Source organism: Rhipicephalus sanguineus, chromosome 6 (genome assembly GCF_013339695.2).
Source record: "Rhipicephalus sanguineus isolate Rsan-2018 chromosome 6, BIME_Rsan_1.4, whole genome shotgun sequence".
Classification (NCBI taxonomy): domain Eukaryota; kingdom Metazoa; phylum Arthropoda; class Arachnida; order Ixodida; family Ixodidae; genus Rhipicephalus; species Rhipicephalus sanguineus.
Window position 1 is genome coordinate 6,166,806 of NC_051181.1, and position 23,436 is coordinate 6,190,241.

Below are 23,436 nucleotides of genomic sequence, written 5' to 3' on the forward strand. Positions count from 1 at the left end.
GAGGAACCTCACTTTCCTCTCTTTGTGCATACTTGGTCGGCGTGTCTGAAAAGGTGATTCATTTCTTCCGTGTAGATGGCAATGTTTTCATTGCGCAGCTGCAGAAAAATCTCCAGCATAGCTGCGGCCCGTTCCTTGCAGACCACGGTCGTGAACGTGCTTAGGAACGTCGTTCGAAAGAGATCACAGGTTTGTAGTGCGGATTCTCGGTTCTCGAACCACGTCCTCGCGGCGTCTTCTAGGTAGAAGTAGACGTGACGCAGTTATTCTTCGGAGTCCCAATTGTTGAAGGTGGCGACTCGGTCGTACCTCTCCAGCCGGCTTTGAGTCTTCAGTCGATGATCCACGAAAAGTCGGCGGCTCCCTGGGCTGAATCATGACGCGTAGTTGAGGTGACAGAACAACCGTCATGGTGCCTGTCGTCTTCGTCGTCGCGGTCTTGTCGGGTAGGGGTCCGTATTCTGGCGCGAGACCTTGCTCCCTGCGGCTGGCTCGCTGGTTGGCGTCGATGTCCCCTTGACGGTGTGGGCTTGGCTCACGGCTGTAGGGGGGCGTTCGGTACATGGACCAGGAAGCACCTCCACCAGATGTCACGGGGTCGTCACGTCGACGAAGGCAGCAGTCGGCGTATTTAAGGTGAAACTCTTTATTTGGCCGAACTTCTGGCCGGCCAGAAAACGGAAAGTAAAGCTACAGCAATACACAATGTACACTGATAGCGGCGAAGAGAGCGTCGGCCGTCGATAAACAGCTCTGCGGTAACGCGCGTCAGCATTTACACATGCGGCGTCGAACATTCGAGCCTTATTGCTGTTGGCCACGTTCGTTTGAGAATAGTCTTAACTGTTCGCGTTTGCGCGCACAAGCCTATCAGAAGATTCTGAGATAATCTGGAAGGTTCCCTGATATTAGGGCGTGGCTTGCGGAAGGCGGCGGCTACGCGTGCAACGGACTAGATAGATAAAATTTACAAAAAGAAGCACGCGTGGCACTATCTATCTGGCCGCCTACGTCTGGGTTACCTCCTCGTCACGTCCTCACGGTACACTGTTAACCACATTACATGTGTAACTTGGTTTCTATAACTCACACCCCTAAACCTATACAATACCCCACCCCTATACCTATACTGCACCTATACAATGGGTGTAATTTCAAACTTACACCCAAGGGTGTGAACATTTTTGATGGGTGTAAAAGCATGTTACACCCAAACAAGAAATAGGGTGTTAGGTGTTTATGCACAATTGCACACAAACAGGGCAAAATTTTCCAAAATTCGAGTAGTTCCCCCTCCCAGTTGGCTCCCATGGAAACGCTACAAAGCTTACCATTTAGCTAGTCGTTTCAAGGGTGCATGACCTATTCTAGTGGCTCCTGCCACCGTGAGAAAACCCTGGCCCCAGCACGGCTTTTATGGTGCGTATGAAGCATAGCATAAATGACCCTCACATATACAGTAGAGCATTGCCCGGGCCGTGATTTTCGGCCCGGGCCCGGGCCCGCAACTTGTTCAAGTTTTCCCGCCCGAGCCCGGCCCGGTGATTCAATGCGCAACCCGGGCCTGGTCCGAACGCGAGAAAAAATTTCGCCTACCCGGCCCGGCCCGGCCCGACGGCAGATCAGGCCCGCCAGAGGCCCGAGCTAATAATATAGGCGGCGTCGCCAGGACATAGAATATACAGCAAAGTATTAAGTAGCAAATATTACCCTTTGATGGCGAATGTTTCGCTAACAATTCTGCTTTAACCTACGGTAATTTCGTGTAAAAAGGGACTAATGGTGTAAATAAACAGTTGAGTGGACATACTGGGCACAATGAATGTTTAAGAAAGAGAAAATAGACAGCCACCCATTTGTAGCATGAAGCCACGAGGAAATCCATACGGATTTCTCAGAAATAAAGCCTCTGTCCGAACATTCATTGCTTGCCGAACAAACAATGAATGTTTGTTCGGCAATGGTATGCTACGCCTTTTGTTGTTTTTTTTTTGGAAATGCAATGGGGATCATCAAGAGCGTTTTGTAGCTGATATTGCAGCAAGGAAAGTGATTTGCAGCACGAGTTCAGTTTCGATAGCAAGTGCAATAAAAACAAAAGAGACAGAGAACAGAACGCTCTCTTCAATTTGCTTTTATTGCGCACTTTACTGAAACTTAAAACATGCTCTAATGACAAAGTCAATCGTGCACACGGCTTCTGGATATTTATTTATTTATTTATCTATTTATTTATTTATTTATTTATTTATTGAATACTGCAGACCAAGAACTGGTCCAAGCAGGACAGGTGCAAGAGGAAGGATATAATCAAAAATACATGTGATAACATAAGGATATATCACGAGAAATGGAATCGAAACACCTACTAACAGAACGCATCAAAGATAACTTTGCAAACATATTACATGAAGTGGATACATAGCACAAATTACCAGTGCATGTTTTAGCTCTAAGCAACACAAATTTGGCTAAGATCAGTTAGGCAGTTCCACTCTGATACAGTACGCGGATAAAGTGAAAACTGAAACGCGTTCGTTTTAGCAAATTAAGGGCTTAAAGTACAGGCGTGATGATGGCGTGTATGCCTAGTGCACAGAGGAGATACATATGCATGCGGGTCAAGGGCTAACTTATGATTAACAAGATGATATAGAAAGTTAAGCCGGTTTCTTTTTCGCAGTAATTCAAGTGTTTCGATGTTGCTAGCAGTCATGAGTTCAGTCGGCGAGTCCGTAATTTTAAACTTAGAATAAGCAAACCTAACAGCTTTTCTTTGTACTGCTTCCAGTTTTCTAATGTTACATTAAGTAAAGAGGTCCCATACAACACAAGAGTATTCTAGTTTTGGTCTTACGTACATAAAGTAATTAAGTGGTTTTATGTTAGGGGGAGAATTTCTAAGTTTATGTTTTAGAAAACACAGCTTACGGAAGGCAGCAGAACATACGTTGTCTATGTGTAAGTTCCAAGATAGGTCAATAGTTATTGTTTCGCCTAGATATTTGTAGTTATTAACATGTTGCAGTGATAATGAGCCGAGGTTATAAGTAAAATGAAGAGGTCTTTTTGAACGTGTTACACAAAGATAAACAGTTTTTTGTGCGTTAAGTACCATACCATTGTCATTACACCAGTTTAGTATGTTATTAAGATCTAAGTTCATGTTCTGTTGATCATTAGAACAGATAATTTGACGAAAGAGCAGGCAATCATCCGCGAACAGTCTGATTTGAGTTCCTGGTAGTATTGTGTTAACAATGTCGTTTACATAAATTAGAAAAATTCGGCAGATCCCACGTTCCGTGGGAATCGATGTTATGCGAAGCATGCGCGGGATGGTGACTGTGGCGTAATTTTCACATTGAGCCAAACGTTACGGAATGACGCCACAGAAATGTGGAGGTAGTATACGCACACATATGTTAGAGTCGCATATGTATTGTATAACCAGTTCTTTACAGTTGCGTAACGATGCTGCACTGCTACTCAGCGATATTTAAATCGTGACGCGTCAGAGATGCTATCCGAGAGCTCTGCGCGTGCGCGGAAGCGGGGGTGGCAGTGTTGTGGCCAGGGGCGTAGCCAGAAATTTTTTTCGGGGGGGGGGGGGGGGGTTCCACCATGCCTTATCTATGTTCGTGCGTGCGTTTGTATGTGTGCGTGTATATATACGCAAGCAAAACTGAAAAATGTCGGGGGGGGGGAGTTTGAACCCCCCCCCCCCTTGGCTACACCCCTGGTTGTGGCCGTGGATGCCCCCAGTTGCGATAAGAGCTGTGGCGCCGCTCGACATTGCTTTGGAAGCCTATACTTGTCCGTTATGATGGAGAACGCACGCACGTTTCACGAACCCGTGTGTATGTGTATAAGGAGTTCCTTGACCGTTTTTCAACAAGTTTTTAGGGGCGAAGTTCCTTAAGGCGGCACCCGTTCGTCCCTCGTAGTCGTCGTCGTCGTAGTAGTAGTAGTAGCAGTAGTAGTCGTAGTCCGTAACAAGTCTTACGCTTTGACCTCCAAGGTGGTGCCGGTGGGAGATATTTCCTGTGCGTTCTTGAACAATAAAAAATTCGCAGCGTGCGCGTTAACTAAAAGCCGAATTCTTCTGTCTCTCATTCCCCATTAGCAGCCATTGGCATGTTCCAGTAGGAAACGTTAGTAGAAGTAGAAGTGTAAGTGTTAGCTAAAAGCCGACTTCTTCTGTCTCTCATTCCCATTAGCAGCCATTGGCATGTTCCAGTAGGAAACGTTAGTAGAAGTAGAAGTGTAAGTGTTAGCTAAAAGCCGACTTCTTCTGTCTCTCATTCCCATTAGCAGCCATTGTTTACCTCCAAGGTAGTGTCTGGTGAGATTTCTCCTGTGCGTAATTAAACAATAAAAATTTTGTTCAAAACGCCGTTGATTGATGAAATAAACCAACGAAAGACGCCAGATGTTTTGTAAAAGCAGAACGAAAGAACGCCAGCTGCTTAACGAAAGACGCCAGATTTTTCTAAAGCAATGGTTTTCTAAACAATGAAAATTCACAGCGTACATGCAAAATTAAAGTGAGCTGCAAGTCGTCATAACTCATCGAACCTTTAGTATAAACGCGCCCGATCTCACGTCGGTGATGATGTACTGGGCAGAATTCACGGAAGATTCACGGTTTACCGATGAACCTCCGCAGCTTCGCCCACTCATCATCATTCACTCCGTGGATATGCTGCGATTTTTCTTTCTTCAGCTTCCTCGCTTTGCTTGAGTCCGCCGCGGTGGTGTAGCGGTTATGGTGCTAGGCTGCTAACCCGACGGTCGCGGGTTCGATCCCGGCCACGGTGGTCGCATTTCGATGCAGGCAAAATTCTAGATGCCCGTGTACTGTGCGATCTCGGTACACGTTAAAGAATACCCGATGGTCAAAATTTCCGGAGACCTTCGGTACGACGTGTCTCATAATCATATCGTGGTTTTGGAACATGAAACCCCAACAATAATTATTATCACTTTCCTTGCGTGTCAATGTGTGTGTTCGCGGTTACTGTGTTGGTTGAGACTCTGGATCACCTGTGGCACATACCCGCATAGTATGAACTCTGTTATACGGGTATGTGCCACACGTGACTGAGAGAAAGGGTTTCATGACGTACGGGACAGGTATTTTGCGTTATTCATGTCATGACCAGTGCATCGTGGTCGTCATACACTAATCCCCTGCTATGCCAATTTTGGTATATTACGAGTTATGGAGACGACCAGGAGAGGGCCCAGATGTAGGCGGCTAGATAGATAGATAGATAGATAGATAGATAGATAGATAGATAGATAGATAGATAGATAGATAGATAGATAGATAGATAGATAGATAGATAGATAGATAGATAGATAGATACGTAGATAGAAACGGCCAAAGTGTCTGAGGTTCGCTAAGATATGCTTCGCATTTAAAATAATAGCGGTCCCAGAACACTACCCTGTGGCACGCCTGATGTTACAGGAAGAGAGCTCGAATTGTTCCCATCTACTGAAACAAACTGTGAAGGTTCTGTTCAATAGTGTTGATGCCTGGCAATGAATATGTCGGGTAGATTGATGTCCCTGAGTTTTCTAATTAGTTTGTGATGAATAACTTTATCAAATGCCTTACTAAAATCAAAGAATATGACGTCCATTTGATCATTTTTATCCAGAGTTTCTGCAAATGAATGAACCGCTGAGACTAACTGAGTTACGGTTGAATATCCTTTTCTGAAGCCATGCTGAAAATTAGTATAGGGTTTTGTTCGAGGAATTCCACAACGCGCTTAGATATTAAATGTTCAAGCATTTTACATATTGGTGACGTTAATGAGATGGCACGGCAGTTTTCTACGAGTAAATGGTTGCCTTTCTTAAACACGCGAACAACACGAGCCCTCTTCCAATCACAGGGTAGTTGAGCACTCAAAAGCGAACATCGAAAGAGCACAATCACAAAGTGAGTAATAGTTTCTGCATAACGGCCAAGAAAAACATTAGGGATATTATCTGGACCACAAGATGATTTAGTTTTCAACTTCAAGATCATTGCAAGAACACCAGAGTATGATATAAAGTCCACCTCAGTAGGCTGAAACATTTTTCGCTGAGGCGTATTAAGACTCGCTTAGCAAACACGCTATGGAAAAATTTGTTAAAATGTTCCGCAATGAGCTTCAGATCTGTAACTGTATTTCCATCGACTAATATATGTGATACCTGCTTCTTACTATCGCTCAGGAAGTTCCAAAACTTCGTAGGATCGTTTTTAAAAAGCTTGGCAGTGTTGTTCTAAAGTAAAAATCATTTGATTCTCGCAAAGCACGTGCCAAATTTATTTTAAGTTCATGAATAATAGCTGATTGGGGATTACTCTTTTTCAGCCGTTTTAATTTGCGGTTTAGATGGATGATTTTACGCGTAATCCATGGGATGCTTTTAGCAATCTTTTTAGATTTGGTTGGGACAAATGACCTTATGCAGTGATGGCACATTTCAGTAAATTGGTTCCATAGCGCGTCGACAACGTCCTCATTTTCAATAAAGTCATCATAACAACTTACCATGTACTGCACAATAGACGCATCATCAGATATTGCATAATCCTTGAAGCTTCGAGTGGTTGTGCGTTTCCGACCAACTGAGTTGAATAAAGGAATGGTAACACTTACGAGATGATAGTCAGACAGGCCACTTTCAATTAAAACTAGGGGTGTGCGAATATCAAATTTTTCGAATACGAATACGAATACGAATACGAATATCCACCTTCGAATATCGAATCGAATATCGAATATCAAAGCAAAAATGCCTCCACAGTAACGATATTTTATTTAACATGTAGTTATATAAAAAAACATTAACAGCCTGACTGGCAACACACCATACGCTGCTATCTCCAGAACACAATGTCCAGGCTAGCACAATGCACATCACAACACAAGCAAATATCACGGCACAATGAAAGTAATGACTTGATGTTATCATTGTAGTGAAGAGGAGGAAGAAGCCACGCTCGGTCGGCTGTTGCTGTGCGCGTGATCTGCGTTCCTGTTGGACCGGCGCTACTTCGACTGCACAAGTCGTCAGTACTTTGTCAATAAACCATCATACGACATCATGAAGAAATATGAGTTGCTCCTCATGATCAGGCAGCAGGCGCTCCCTTCTAAAAGAGACAATCCCCCCCCCCCCCCCCCGCCACTGAAAATGCACGCTCGCTTGGAAGAGAAGTGGCTGGTATAGGGAGGTACATGGGACAAGGCTTTGCCAGACTGGGGTATGTGAAGGTGCCTACAGTCCGCCACCAGTCACATGGGTCACTGTCTTCAGAAGTGGTCCCGCATAGTGAACGAGTGGTAGCGCGGCGCGTTACGGCCGCATAATATTGATAATGTATGGTTACATGATCGCCAACAGCGCTGCACGTCGGAGATGCACCAGCAATAAATCATACGTACTGGGGCGCTCGTCGAGGCAGATATCGTGCCTCCGTGTACTTACGATGTTTATCGCTCCTCTCGGCAACGTTTTTAGCTATACGAACGCAGCAGAAATGTGGAAGACGAGTTAATTTATGCATAATAATGGAATCGCATATTCGATTTTTTCGAATATTCGAAGTTATCGAATATTCGAAACTTTTCGAATATACGATTTTCGAATCGAGTAAGAATATTTCGAATGTAATATTCGACGAATATTCGAAACTTTCGAATACTCGAATCATATGATTGTTGGACTACGAATCATATGATTGTTGTTTTGATATGGCATGCTTACAGTAGCAGCCGTGTACTTTCGTGAACAAACGTTTGCGGCGTGCGAAAAAAAGATTATACGGCCATGGCACTGCTTCCTGAGAAGGTTAGAGTCAAGTCATCCATGCCGCTAGGGAATCACCCGCCGATTAAGACGCGAGGCAGCTAGCTGAGCTTTAACCACTGTGAAGCAAGATGAACTGCTCGCCTCGTTTTTTCGGCTCTCGCGTCATGCTTGCAGTCTCTTTTTATGATATCGACTTGACAGGCTTATAAAGCCTGCAGCGTGAACGCGGCTAGAAAATCGCACAAATTCAGAAGGTGGTTACTTCAATGTTGCAATTGCAAAGCATGTATTAAGCGCCAGTTATATTTAGCGGCTTAAATATATATCACCCTAATAAAGTGACAAAAACAAAGCAAACCTGCAGAACGATGTCAAAGCATGCTGCAAATGCACAGACGTCCGTTCCGGCGTGATAAAGCAGCCTTCCCGACGCGTGAAATGCAGGCGCCGAACTTCTGACGATGTGCCGAGTTCAGTTGAATTCAACCAACCCCGCAGTGATAACGGTATAACGCGAATGTGAACGTTCAACAACGGCGGGTAGGTCTCACGAACACGGGGAATCAAAACACAAAGTTGCTTCACCTACAACCGTAACTGGACTTTAACAATACGAGAAGACAGCGAGTAATCATTAATGTAGTCGCTGCGTGCATGCGCCGCGTTACTTACCGATTCAGGTAGTCGGAACGAACGAAAGCGATGAACTCAGACAGCCAAAATAGAAGGCGAGACAGCGCTGTCAGCTATCCACGCTTGCCGCCTTTATTTCTCGTACGACACGCCCGGGAAACGATGTGGCTGGCCGCTGTTGTGGCTGGCCGCTAAACCGCAATACTTCGGACCACGCTTGCGCTTCCGCGGGGTCGCTTATGCCATCGCTGAAACGCGCAGCTTCGCACAGCAAGCCTCTCGGCTCAACGTACCCAGCTGACGGCCCCCCAGTTACCTGCACCGAGAGAGGAACGCGTGCGCACGTGCGCTACCGCTACTGTGAAAGGGGCTGAGTCGGCCGCGCAGAAGGTTCAGAACTTTCCGACAGAGCCGCAGCGCGGCTGGCGCGGCGCTGTCGTCGCGCCGCAAACTTGAGCTTTGGTTCCCTATACACAGCCTTTAACGCTGGCAGGACTCAGAGGCAGCAGGCGCTTATAAGCGTTTCTTCGTTACCAACGTGATGGGGCGAGGAGCGCAACGGGCGCATTTAAAAGCCGTCGGCCAGCTCGCACGCTTCTAATATTTGCGCAGGGAGAACCTTGCCCTTCCGCTGTCTGCTCACACGGTAGTGGCTGCCGAGGTGCAGTTCTTTCTGCAACGTAGCAGCGCGTGCATCACGGGCCGCTTTTCTTGCTATCGCATTCATTGCTTCGCCCTTGCGGCGAAACTGCGGCTTTTTTGCCTAAAATGCTATTTGCGTTCTCTTTTGAGAACTCTCACATCGGTTTACGAAACCAACATGGATCAAACTGGGATTACACACTCCGAAGCTATGTTTTTCGCATCAAACACCGCGGTTCCGAATGAGGCCTCGAGCTTAGCAGAATGAAGCCTTATGTAGCAAGCTATTACGGCGGGTAGATGTATCATGCGTGTCCATTTTGCGTGTCTTGTGCAAGGGCGACACAGGTCGCTTGTTAGAGTTCGTGATATTATTGTAGCAGACAAGCGTGCTGGACCTCAGCCAGCATCGACGCGGTACAATGCATTATTCGACGATAAGCACAAAACTTATACAGAGACGTCGGCTCACATGCGGCAGAGGGAGCGTCGACTGTTTCGTGTGATTCCCGCAATGGGGGCGATCTGCGGGATTTTTCCGATGAATGTTTCGTGTGCGTAGGCACTGTGACAAAGCTACTACATTGATCATTGAATCGGGAACTATTCCTAGGCTTCTTCGAGATCGCGGTAATACGCTGTCACTATTTTTGACAGGGGCGTAGCCAAGGGGGGGTTGGGGGGGTTCAAACCCCCCCGAAATTTTTCAGTTTTGCTTGCGTATATAGGCACGCACACATACATACACACGCACGAGCATACATAAAGTATGGTTGAACCCCCCCCCCCCCCCCCCGAAAAAAATTTCTGGCTACGCCCCTGCAAAGAAAAAAACTAATTTTTCTCGATGAAGCTGGACCTGCGCATGCCTGAGTCTTGTTTTTTTTAATGTATAAGTACGTGTGACCCGGGCTCAGATAAATCATTCGTTGAAACTTATTGCCTGTGCGTGTTCCCCTTCGTCTAGTCTTCGCAAGACTCTGCGCTAAATTGTTCGGCTACGTCGTACTAACAAGACCATCAGTAACCTCTTACCAACACAGCGCGAGTGCCTGTGAGACATCCTAGTCCGGCACTTGGGTTGTTTTACTTATTTCCGTTATTGTCCATTTAGTGCCTTCTGCACTTTCGGATCTGCAGCGCTCATTTCCCTAGGAACAGCAAATGTTGACGCGACGTCGCGGTTTTTTTCGAATGATTTTTTTAAGGCTGCAAATGAAGGCTACAATGATTGGGGAAGAACTGGCGTGCATTGAAATGCTATAGCTTGACACACTGAGTAATCATGCAGGTTATGGGGAATGCTGCCGTGGGCGTGGTGTCGCCAAAGGCGTGCTCGGTCTGCAGAGCGACCACTAGCTTGTTCATCGACTATCTCGAAAGCGGCCGCTCCAAGGAGGGACTCGCCAGGATTGCCCGAGGTGCTTGCGCCTTCCTCAAGATCGCCAGTGCAGCCGCATGCACAAACGTCATTGACATGTATAAGGTAAGGGTGTAAACTGTGCGTTTCACAGCATGCATTAATTATTTTTCGTCATACCCTAGGCCATGTGCCAATCACTACGTAAAGAATCGCATTACTATGACAATGCTGCTTTGCTCATATTTTGGTATCAGTGGCCGAATTCACAAAATTTCTCTTTCGTAAGTGCAATGTTTCATCGGTCAGCAGGCTTCGTAATGATATGTGCTGCATCGTGATTGGCTGAAATATTCTCTTACGAAAATTTTTGCGTAACATGCTTTTCTGAACACGTGCCTAGGAATTCTTGTAACACTGCTGCACATAAGCTTCAGTAACGCAAGACCTTGGAAGAACCCGAGGATACAGTAGCAGTGTTTTTCTGCTCTTCGTAAGCATTTAATGTATCTCCATTACGAAGGAAGTTTGTTAACGTGGTGCTGCAGGAATTTCAATGCACACTGAGAAGCGAAAAAGGCGATACATTGGAGCCAACTAAAGGATTATTGGGTCATCCCTGCATTCATATGAAAAAAAAACTCAACAAATGAAATAACAAAAAAAGAACATGCAACGTACAACATACAATAAAGAGAGACATCATCGTCACCGTTCGTTCACGCAAACGTCATTGAAAAATGTCAACTGCTTTTGGACTAAGGCTAAGGATGGATCTTAGAAGACTGTAGGATTGCGCGTGTTGGTACAACATGATTATGAGTGCGAAACAGCGCAGCCGACAGGAGGGGACAAAAGAGGACACAGATGGACAAAGAGGAAGTTCAGCGCTCTGTGTCCTCTTCTGTCCCCTCCTGTCGGCTGCGCTGATTCGCACTCATAAGGATGGATATTCTTCAGGTGCTGTGCAAGCCGATTTCGCAAGCATACGCGTCCGATCGTTAACATGCGGTAACATCACCTTCGTTTGATCGAATGCAGGGGCGCAAGGCATACGCTGCAATGTGTGGTTAGAAAACACTATCTTCCGTTTCTAACACTGTTACAAGCTCTCACAGTCGATCCTTCAAGCAACTGCTAGCAGATAGCCCAAAGAAGCCTACATAAAGCAAACTTCCCTTAATTTTTGTCCAGCACATGATATTACTAGCCAGTGCTGACCCATGATAGTAGCACGGCAGTAAATGCGGTATGCCGAGTGCAACCGCTCATCGTTCGCATAAACTAAGAGGGCTTATGCACGCCCATGCTTGGGTTGATATTTAAAATTCGCGCTGAATTCCACAATGGACATCCAATTGTTATTTTTACATAATATCAATGTTACTGTGAATTTATCACTACACCTATCGGCTATCCTTGTTTGTCATCCGCTGCCTCGTCAGCTGTAGTAACGGATTCGTAAAATGCCTCGTTTTTCTGTGTGTATCTGCGGGCAACGAACTTTTCACAATATGGTTGTGGTTGAAGTGAGTAAACAGAGTTCTATGCTATTGTGTTCCTCCGCTATGTAGCCCTGCACTTGCTAACTGCTGCGCTGGTGCATTTTTTTCTTTCCATTGCTTAATGCCACTTGTTGCTAGGTCTGTCACATTCCACGCTATATATAACGGCATTCTGAGACACTGAGCTGTGGGTATTGTCGTCTGGCAAGGGGGAGCGCGAGAGTGCTTCGGCGTCAGCATGCTGGCGTCTGTTGCGGCACAGCACACGGATATCGTAGTCCATTAGGCGAAGTACCCAGCGGGCAAGGCGTCCTGAGGGATGCTTCAATGACGAGAACCAACATAGTGAATCATGGTTGGTGACATCAAATGAGCGACCATACAAATAAGGTCGGAAATTCGTAAGGGCCCAAATGATTTCCAGGCATTCCTTTTCGGTGACGGTGTAATTGGTCTCGGTTTTGTAAGCGTACGACTTCCATATGCCACGACATATTCCGGGAACCCTGGTTTGCGCTGCGCAAGGACAGTGCCGACGCCAACACCGCCGGCGTCTGTGAGTACCTCTGTAGGGGTCGTAGGGTCGTAGTGACCTAGTATGGGAGGCGACGTCAACAAACGACGGAGCTTTGCAAACGCGTGGTCGCAATCTGACGATCACTAATGGAGGGGCCCGTTACTTCCTAGGAGCTTCGTCAGCAGCGATATAATAGCCGCGAAAATTCGAATCAAACGGCGAAAGTACCAACGCAGTGCTACAAAACTGCGCCGTTCTTTGACGGACGTAGGTTTCGGGAACTCGCTCACGGCCGGAAGCTTGGCGGGATCGGGGAGAATTCCATCTTTGGACACGCAGTAACCCATTATAATCAGCTGCCGTGCTGCAAATCGGGGCATCTTTAGATTTAATTGCAAACTGGCATCGCTCAAACACGTCAAAAGATGCCGCAGGCGTTGAAGATGCGTAGAGAAGTCCGGAGCGAAAACGACGACATCGTCCAGGCAACACAAGCACGAGTGATATTTCAAGTTGCGCAGAACGGTATCCCTCAAGCGTTCAAAAGTGGCGGGCGCATTACACAGCCCGAACGGCATGACGTTGAATTCGTACAAGCCATTGGGCGTGACAAAGGCAGGTGTTCGGTCGAGCGTCGTGAGCCATAGGTACTTGCCAGTACCCTGAGCGCAAACCCAGAGGTGAAAAGAATTCTGCTCCTTGCAGGCTGTCAATCCCGTCGTCTATTCGCAGTAGTAAACACACGTCCTTACGAGTTATCTTGTTGCGTCGTCGGTAGTCCACACAGAACCGCACAGAGCTGCACAGAACCATCCTTCTTCGCAGCAAGAGCGACAGCAGACGCCCAGGGGCTGTTATAGGGTCGAATAACATCGCGCCGAAGCATGTCGTCGGCTTTCTCGTCGATTACACGGCGTTCTCTGGGAGATACGTGATATGGACGTTGCCGCAGTGACGGTTGCACGCCAGTGTCTAAGTGATGCGTAACAGCGGACGTGTGGCCGAGAGAAGTTTGAGCGACATCGAAAGAGGAGCGAATTCTTCGAACAGGCACAGAAGCTGGGACCGCTGGACCGGCGTAAGGTTGTCGGCAATGGAGCAACCATCAGTGGTTGATGAACCAGACGTGCAAACAGCACTGACCGTAGTAGAACTGGGGTTTGTCATCGGGTTCGTCCATGACTTGTGCGTCTTGGAGGAGTTCCACGATGCCGAAACATTCCCCTCGCACCAATGTAGCACTGTACAGGGATGAGTTGATAACAAAAATTGTGGTGTTGCCCTGAGTGACTTGCACAGTCACGAAAGGTACCAGTAACCCTTTCCTAGGGCAAACGCTCTCAGATGGCGAAATGAGTGCAATGGTGTCGGAGACACTGCCGAAGTAGGCTGGCACAGCCGTTGACGAGTTTGGAGGCACTTTGGTATCGTCTTTCATGAGGACCTTGCTCAGTGCCGATGGACTCTCTGCCGGCGTTGAATCTGAGACCGGTGACACTTCGATTTCGGTTGGTGCTCAATGAATTACGGCGCCGTGGTGGGAGAGAAAATCCCATCCTAGGATGACGTAGTGAGAGCGTGCAGCTATTATAATGAACTCGGCGTCGTACAGAACGTCCTGAATGACTACGCGAGCAGTGCATACTGCTGTAGGATGAACATACTGGGAGCTGGTGGTACGGAGGGACATCCCACAAAGTGGTGTCGTCACGTTTCGGAGTAAGCGGCTAAGTTTTGCGTCCATAACGGATACGGCGAGACTCCAGCATCAATAAGGGCAGGTGCACGAACACCGTCCACAAACACGCCTATCACGTTCGATGGGCTTCGCTGAGGAATTTCGCAATTTGACAGCGTCGCAGCCCTTGCCTCGCGGTCTGCGACGACTAGTTTTCCTGTTGGCGTGTGAGCGGACGTGGCCGCATCGGCGACAGGGAGTGACGGCGTGGAGACGGTGAACGGCGGGTACATCGTGCGGGGCGGGACGTCGGTGAAATAAGGTTCATCATAATAAGGGCTTCTTGATTGGCTGGTGAGGTTCGATGCGACCCGAGGAGGCTGCACGCGATTGCAATAGCGTGCGACGAGACCGGCGCAACAGCACGCAAAGCAGATGGGGCGGTTGTCGGAAGTGCGCCAACTTGGGTCTTGTGTCCACATTCATATCGCAGAACGCGATGGGCCAGGCTGCTGCTGATAAACATGCATGGGGGCTGTAGTCGAGGCACGTGGATGACGTCGGTGTATGTAGGCGGAACAGCCGCGTCGGAGGCCTGGGGGTCTGGCGACAGCTTCGGCGTATCTCAGGGGGCCAGCCACAAGAATCTCTGGAGGCGGCCTGGCCTCAACTTGTGCGTAGCTTAGTAGTGCAGGTACCGGAAGCGGCGGGTGGCATTCAGGAACGACCTCCGCGATTTGCTGCTGAATCGCTCGGCTGAGGGGAGGCATAAGTGTAGTTGGCTGTCCAAGATGTTGCGGCGGAGCGAAAGCCAGTTGAGAGACCTGGCGGGCAATTTCCTCACGCACGAACGACTTCATTTCGGCGTGCAAGGTTGAGTAATCAGAAATGGCCGACAAGCCCGTAAGATCAGCGTCCCGTGATGGCGGCCGACGGGTCATCAAGTGCTGCCGTGCCGGTGCAGCTCCTCGTAGCTTTGCCAAAGCGTGATGACCTCGGCCACTGTGCGAAAGTTTTCCGCACATGGTGAAAACATCGTCGTCGATGCCTTTCAGAACATTCCTGATTCTGTCAGGCTCTGACATGCTCGCGTCGGCTTTTTTGCACAAGTCAAGGATGTCTTCAATGTAGCTAGTGAAAAATTGACAGGCCTGCTGGGCTCGTTCACGTAAACGCAGTTCGGCTTGTAGCTTACGAACGGCACGGCGGCCAAACACGTTTACAATAACAGAGAGCTGAGCTAGTTGGTAAGTATTCATTCTAAAAAGACAGGGCGTGCAAACACGGACACAAGAAAGAAGTAAGGACACCACGAACGCCGACTAACAACTGAAGAGACGCACAACGGCTGAAAAGAAAGAAGGCACGAAAACTTATCTGCGCATGCCCATGCAACAGGCGAACCTATCAATCCGGCACGCGTGGCGGTCTACGTGGAAGATAACTGTTAAGGCATTTGATTTCATCTTTATGCAAGTTAATCGACGGTTGGCTCGCGCATGCGCTACCACTATTCTCGACATACCATGCTTCAATCATCAGGCGCGTTTCTTCATTTCTATGCCGGTACAACACTGCGCATTCATCAAATTTTGGCGTGCACTTACAATCTCGACACTGTAAAGAAAGATTAGAAGGTGAGCCTCCTGTTTGCGACCTCTTATGTTCCAACAATCTCTGGTTAATGCATCGCCCCGTCTGTCCTACGTAGAAGCGGCCGCAGCTGAAAGGGATCTTATATACCACACTCGTACGGCAATCAGTGAATTTTTTGGTATGTTTTACGAAACAAATATCGGTCCGCTTCTTGTCTTTTACTCCCTCATTCTTCCTCTGCACAGCGGCACAAATCTTACCTAGCTTATTGGCAGCCGTGCAAACAACATTAACGCCGTATCTACTTCCTACTTTCTTTAGCCTGTGAGATACGCGATGAATGTACGGTATACCTACGACACGTTTCTTCCTATCGCTTTCTGCAACCATGCTGGGAGTTAATACAATAGACTTCTTTAAACGTTCAGCGACCGTGGCCACTGCATCACGAGGATACCCTACATCTAAAAGACGCGTAACCTGTGCGTTAAAGCTATCACTCATTTTGTGCTCACATGACTTGGTAAGGGCTGACTTAAGGCAAGACATGGCGATGCCGTTTTTTACAACCTTCGAGTGCTTCGACGAAAAATTTAACAGCGGTTTCGACGATCTAGGAGGATACTGCCAGCACACGTGGTTCTTCTGGAACGTTAAGGAAATGTCTAGAAATTGTATTCCATTATTCTGAGGTACCTATTTAGTAAAGCTCAGCCCTCCTCCATTTAATTCAAATGTTTCGCTCACGGAAGTTACCACCTTTTGAAAGTCCTCACCACTACAAAAAATCAAGTAATCGTCCACATAACGAAAAACCTTAATAACCGAATTACCTAAGGCGCCTTCCAAAAGATTGTCAATCTTGCTAAGGTATAAATCACTAAGAACCGGAGCAACTTTAGAACCAATACATATCCCTGACTTCTGCACATAAACGCCTTCCTTCCAACCCACCGTTGTCGACTTTAAATACATGGAAAGGATTTCTAGAAATGCCCCGGTAGAAACACCACATTTTTCGATAAAAACCGTCTGGTGCTCTTGTTCGTTAATACATTCATTAACACATTTTAACAAGTCCTCATGCGGCAAAGAATAATACAGGTCTTCAATATCCATACTAAAGGCCTTACAACAGCCGGATTTCTCCTCTGAGAGGAACTGAACTAGCGCCTGAGAATTACGCATACGAAAAGGGTCTGAAAAACTCAAAGATGTTAAGCAGTTCTGCAAATAACTAGATACAGCGACTTGCCAGGTGCCTCGCTCTGAAACGATTGCTCGAAACAGAATCTCGTTCTTATGTGTTTTGGCTGAAAAAAACAATTCTAAAGTAAGTGATTTAGCCTTCTTGACATTACAAGCTATTCTCTCAAGATTATGTCTTAACAAAAGGTCGACAGCACGTTGCCTAACTACCGATGGCTTAAGTTTTACCGTCCTAAAATTCTTTTCTATGGCTGTTAATGCTTTTTCTGAGAACAAACTGTCCGGCATAATTACAAAATATCCTTCCTTATCTGAAACTACGGGCCTGAGTTTCCTCTCGACACAGTAATTCACCAAAGGCCGGATAGGATCAGAACACTTGAGATGCATATTAGAGCCCTTGATGCTAGCAAGGCAGTCTGAGATGCAGTGGGAACGCTCTTCTTCAGGAACAAGTCTAGTGATTGTACGCGGTAAACTTAAAACTTCTATTGGTGTCAGGTTCGGCCTAAAACAGTATTTAGGACCTAAGGCTAGGGTTTTGCAGTGACTATCATCTAAGGCAGCTCCTCCAAGGACTAGCAAGTTATTTTGCGGTGAAACATCAGAAACAATCTTCCTCATACATGGTTGAAGTTCTCGAAGTTTTACCCTCCATATGAACTCCGCATCCTTGTTAGCTACCCTCATCCAGTCGGCGTACATCTGCTTCTGGCGGCGATCGTCACGCGAAGTCGAGCAACGGACCTTGAGGCATTCCTTGAGGCTTCATTTACTCTGAGCCCTTTTCCGTGTTCCCCTACTTATCTGAACAATCCTTTGGCTTCTTTAATTGCTATTTGCTTGGTCCGTGCTAGAACTTTTTCTTCGTTTTCTAAGAATAGAGTTTGCCCAGTTGAAGTTCAACTTTTGTGCGGCTTTCTGCAACCATCTACCGGACATGCCAGGAGGATATGTGCCATATTGACCGCGGAATCGTGGCGTCAAGTGAGATTTTACCAGGAATGCCTCAAGGTCCGTTGCTCGACTTCGCGTGACGATCGCCGCCAGGAGCAGATGTACGCCGACTGGATGAGGGTAGCTAAGGAGCATGCGGAATTCATATGGAGGGTAAAACTTCGAGAACTTCAACCATGTAAGAGGAAGATTATTTCTAATGTTTCACCGCAAAATAACTTGCTAGTCCGTGGAGGAGCTGCCTTAGATGATAGTCACAGCAAAACCCTAGCCTTAGGTCCTAAATACTGTTTTAAGCCGAACCTGAAACCAATAGAAGTTTTAAGTTTACCGCGTACAATCACTAGACTTGTTCCTGAAGAAGAGCGTTCCCACTGCATCTCAGACTGCCTTGCTAGCATCGAGGGCTCTAATATGCATCTCAAGTGTTCTGATCCTATCCGGCCTTTGGTTAATTACTGTGTCGAGAAGAAACTCAGGCCACTAGTTTCAGATAAGGAAGGGTATTTTGTAATTATGCCGGACAGTTTGTTCTCAGAAAAAGCATTAACAGCCATAGAAAAGAATTTTAGGACGGTAAAACTTAAGCCATCGGTAGTTAGGCAACGTGCTGTCGACCTTTTGTTAAGACATAATCTTGAGAGAATAGCTTGTAATGTCAAGAAGGCTAAATCACTTACTTTAGAATTGTTTTTTTTCAGCCAAAACACATAAGAACGAGATTCCGTTTCGAGCAATCGTTTCAGAGCAAGGCACCTGGCAAGTCGCTGTATCTAGTTATTTGCAGAACTGCTTAACATCTTTGAGTTTTTCAGACCCTTTTCTTATGCGTAATTCTCAGGCGCTAGTTCAGTTCCTCTCAGAGGAGAACCCCGGCTGTTTTAAGGCCTTTAGTATGGATATTGAAGACCTGTGTATTCTTTGCCGCATGAGGACTTGATAAAATGTGTTAATGAATGTATTAACGAACAAGAGCACCAGACGGTTTTCATCGAAAAATGTGGTGTTTCTACCGGGGCATTTCTAGAAATCCTTTCCATGTATTTAAAGTCGACACTGGTGGGTTGGAAGGAAGGCTTTTATGTGCAGAAGTCAGGGATATGTATTGGTTCTAAAGTTGCTCCGGTTCTTAATGATTTATACCTTAGCAAGATTGACAATCTTTTGGAAGGCGCCTTAGGTAATTCGGTTATTAAGGTTTTTCGTTATGTGGACGATTACTTGATTTTTTGTAGTGGTGAGGACTTTCAAAAGGTGGTAACTTCCGTCAGCGAAACATTTGAATTAAATGGAGGAGGGCTGAGCTTTACTAAATAGGTGCCTCAGAATAATGGAATACAATTTCTAGACATTTCCTTAACGTTCCAGAAGAACCACGTGTGCTGGCAGTATTCTCCTAGATCGTCGAAACCGCTGTTAAATTTTTCGTCGAAGCACTCGAAGGTTGTAAAAAACGGCATCGCCATGTCTTGCCTTACGTCAGCCCTCACCAAGTCGTGTGAGCACAAAATGAGTGATAGCTTTAACGCACAGGTTACGGGTCTTTTAGATGTAGGGTATCCTCGTCATGCAGTGGCCACGGTCGCTGAACGTTTAAAGAAGTCTATTGTATTAACACCTAGCATGGTTGCAGAAAGCGATAGGAAGAAACGTGTCGTAGGTATACTGTACATTCATCGCGTATCTCACAGGCTAAATAAAGTAGGAAGTAGATACGGCGTTAATGTTGTTTGCACGGCTGCCAATAAGCTAGGTAAGATTTGTGCCGCTGTGCAGAGGAAGAATGAGGGAGTAAAAGACAAGAAGCGGAGCGATATTTGTTTCGTAAAACACCCCAACAAGTTCACTGATTGCCGTACGAGTGTTGTGTATAAGATCCCTTTCAGCTGCGGCCGCTTCTACTTAGGACAGACGGGCCGATGCATCAACCAGAGATTGTTGGAACATAAGAGATCGCTAATAGGAGGCTCACCTTCTAATCTATCTTTACATTGTCGAGATTGTAAGTGCACGCCAAAATTTGATGAATGCGCAGTGTTGTACCGGCATAGAAATGAAGAAACGCGCCTGATAATTGAAGCATGGCATATCGAGAATAGTGGTAGCGCATGCGTGAGCCAACCGTCGATTAACTCGCATAAAGATGAAATCAAATGCCTTAACAGTTATCTTCCACGTAGACCGCCACGCGTGCCGGATTGATAGGTTCGCCTGTTGCATGGGCATGCGCAGATAAGTTTTCGTGCCTTCTTTCGTTTCAGCAGATGTGCGTCTCTTCAGTTGTTAGTATGCGTTCGTGGTGTCCTTACTTCTTTCTTGTGTCCGGGTTTGCACGCCCTGTCTTTTTAGAACGTTTACAATGGCGGTCTGAAAATCGGAACACGTCGGCAAATCGGATGCGTGGTTGTTGTGCAACATGCCGGCCACACCCGCGAGGTAGAAAACCAAGTTGCTGCGTTTGTCTGCCTCGTCCCATTTATTGGGAACGCTCACGTGCTTGTAAGTCGCGAGCCGATCCTCCACGTCGGTGCCATCCGCGCCGGTGAAGACAGAAGGGTCACGGATGCGAGGGACACCGGGACAAGCGGTCGGTGCTGGAGGAGGGCGTTTGCTAGGCGGCGTCTTGAGGCATGGTAGATGGCACGGCACGGCATCGAAGCTCCAGGGGCATCGAATAGAGACCAAAGTTGTGACAGCACAGCACTCTGCACCAATTTGTTAAGGTGTTTATTGGACCGCATTCGGCGACAATGAGCAATGGGGACAGTGAGGACGGAGCACAGGCTCTCAGCACGAGGAGCGTGCTCTCAGAGAAGAGGCGAAGAGGACGACCCAATGTGGAGTTCCAACGCTTCGCTACAATATATATAGTGACACGTGTATAAACATAAACGACGATGACGATGGTGAGGTTTCACAGACTCCGGCTAGTGGGACAGTAGCTTTCGGTGTGAAAGACGAGGAAGACGTTTTTCTGTTCTGCTGATTTGAAGACGCTGCTTCTCTGTCGCAAGTTGTCCTTCTCGTTTGTCCGCGTTGCACCGCGACACTGGTGGAGGTGCTGGACCTCATCCCTGCCTGATGCTCCACACTCCCACTGGGAGTCGTTCATCCAGCCCGGACGCACCTATCGCAACTCCCGTGCATCGCTTTAGTGGTCGGCTGCGCGGCCTTGCTCCCGAGCTTACCCCTTCGCCGGAACCCTCCACAAGGCGCCGCCTACCTCTACCAATGGCCAACGCCAGCCCGCAACAGGTACTCCAAATCAGCGCTCCTCCCCACCCATCTCAGGTAACGCTTTTTCAACCACTGGGGCCTGATCGCTTTGGTGGTGGCGCACACGAAGATGTTGAACACTGGCTTGAACACTATGAACGTGTTGCCAAGATATACCAGTGGTCTGCTGAGCAAAAGCTCTGCCGCGACTATTTCTACCTTGACGACAGCGCTCGTACTTGGTATGAAAACCGCGAAGGCAGTCTGTCAACATGGCGCGACTTTCAACAGCAGATGATTGACACCTTCGCCAATGTCGGTCGACGGGACCGCGCCCAGCAACTACTAGAGTTACGGGTTCAAACACCCAATGAAACAGTCGCGATGTTCGCCGAGGACATGGCCCGTCTCTTTCGCAGAGCTGACCCCCATATGACCGATGATAATAAGTTGCGCTACCTCATGCGCGGCGTAAAAAAGCAGTTGTTCGCCGGACTTCTGCGCAACTCGCCAAGCACCGTGGCGGACTTTATCAAGGAGGCTACGACTACGGTATGGGCAGTTATGAAATTTCGCCCGTATTTGTATGGCCGCCCCTTCAAAGTTATTAGCGACCATCATTCACTTTGTTGGTTGACTAATCTTAAGGATCCCACCGGTCGATTAGCGCGTTGGAGTCTGAGGCTGCAAGAATTTGATATGACGGTCGTACACAAGTCGGGGAAGCGGCATACGGACGCCGACTGCCTGTCCCGATCACTATTACAGTCGGCGTCTCTACCCGATGAAGACGAAACTGCATTCCTTGGTGTCCTTGACACGTCCACGATCGCCCAACAACAACGTGACGACCCTGAGTTGCTTGGTTTAAATAATTACTTAGACGGACAGTCTCAGAATGCACCCAGAGTTTTTGCACGAGTATTGCCGTCGTTTTGTTTACGGAACAGCGTCCTTTACAAAAGAAACTTCTCGTCGATTGGACCTCCCTAGTTGCTCGTCATTCCTGCAAGCCTTCGTACTGAAGTGCTTCAAGCATGTCACAACGAGGTGACTTCTGGTCACTTAGGCTACACGCCCACATTGGCAAGAGTTCGGCAAGGATACTACTGGCCAAGGCTCACCACAGCCGTGAAGCATCACATTAGTACTTGCCCCGACTGCCAGCGACGCAAGTCGCCTCCGACGAAACCAGCCGGCCTGCTGCAACCTGTTCAAGTCCCACGAACACCATTTGCCCAGATCGGAATGGATATTTTGGGTCCACTTCCCACTTCTACTGCAGGGAACCGCTGGGTTATCGTCGCAACGGTTTATCCGACCCGGTACGCGGAAACAAAGGCAATCCAAAGAAGCACAGCGGCGGACGTTGCGAGATTTTTCATAGAGAATGTTGTACTGCGGCATGGTGCCCCAGCCGTCGTGATTACAGACCGCGGAATCGCATTTACGGCAGCTCTTTTAGACCATGTCTTGATGTTAAGTGGCACGACACATCGTAAGACAACTGCCTACCACCCGCAAACGAACGGATTAACAGAGCGCTTAAACAAGGCTATTGAGGACATGCTTTCGATGTACGTGGATGTCTAACATTAAAATTGGGACGAAATATTGCCCTATATCACGTTCGCACACAATACAGCTAAACAAGAAACGACTCGCATGACTCCATTCAGCCTCGTTCACGGACGGGAGGTATGGACGATGTTGAATGCGATGTTACTACACGAATGGGACGTCATCGACACGGACGCCGACGTGTTTACTCAACGCGCGGAAGAAGCTAGGCAGCTCGCACGCTTGCGAATCCGCCAACAACAAGACTACGACGCAGGCCGCTGTAATGCCCACCGTAGAATAGTAACGTACGCAACCGGCTACCGAGTGTGGGTTTGGACGCCCATATGAAAACGTGGACTGTCCGAGAAACTGTTAAGGCGATACATCGGCCCATATCGTGTATCGCGAGAGCTCAGTGACGTAACCTACGAGGTCGTCCCCGACAGTCCCTATAGAACAGGGCGTCGCCAGCACCGGCCAGAACTCGTGCATGTGGTACGCATGAAGCCCTATGTCACCGACTGACTGTGCGCTTCCATAAAACGGTGGTTCTGGTTTAGCATCGGGCCGATGCTCTGTTAAGGAGAGGCAAGTGACACGTGTATAAACATAAACGACGATGACGATGGTGAGGTTTCAGAGACTCCGGCTAGTGGGACAGTAGCTTTCGGTGTGAAAGTCGAGGAAGACGTTTTTCTGTTCAGCTGATTTGAACACGCTGCTTCTCTGTCGCAAG

At 47.5% G+C, this 23,436-nt stretch overlaps 1 protein-coding gene across 1 annotated transcript in view; it reads left to right on the forward strand.

Annotated features, from left to right (window-relative positions):
• Positions 1-23,436, forward strand: part of LOC119395679 (uncharacterized) — a 320,940-nt gene that overhangs the window by 241,194 nt on the left and 56,310 nt on the right. The window contains exon 3 of the mRNA XM_049416426.1: positions 10,391-10,585. Coding sequence (XP_049272383.1) covers positions 10,391-10,585 — 195 coding nt within the window. The remainder of the gene's footprint in view (positions 1-10,390; positions 10,586-23,436) is intronic.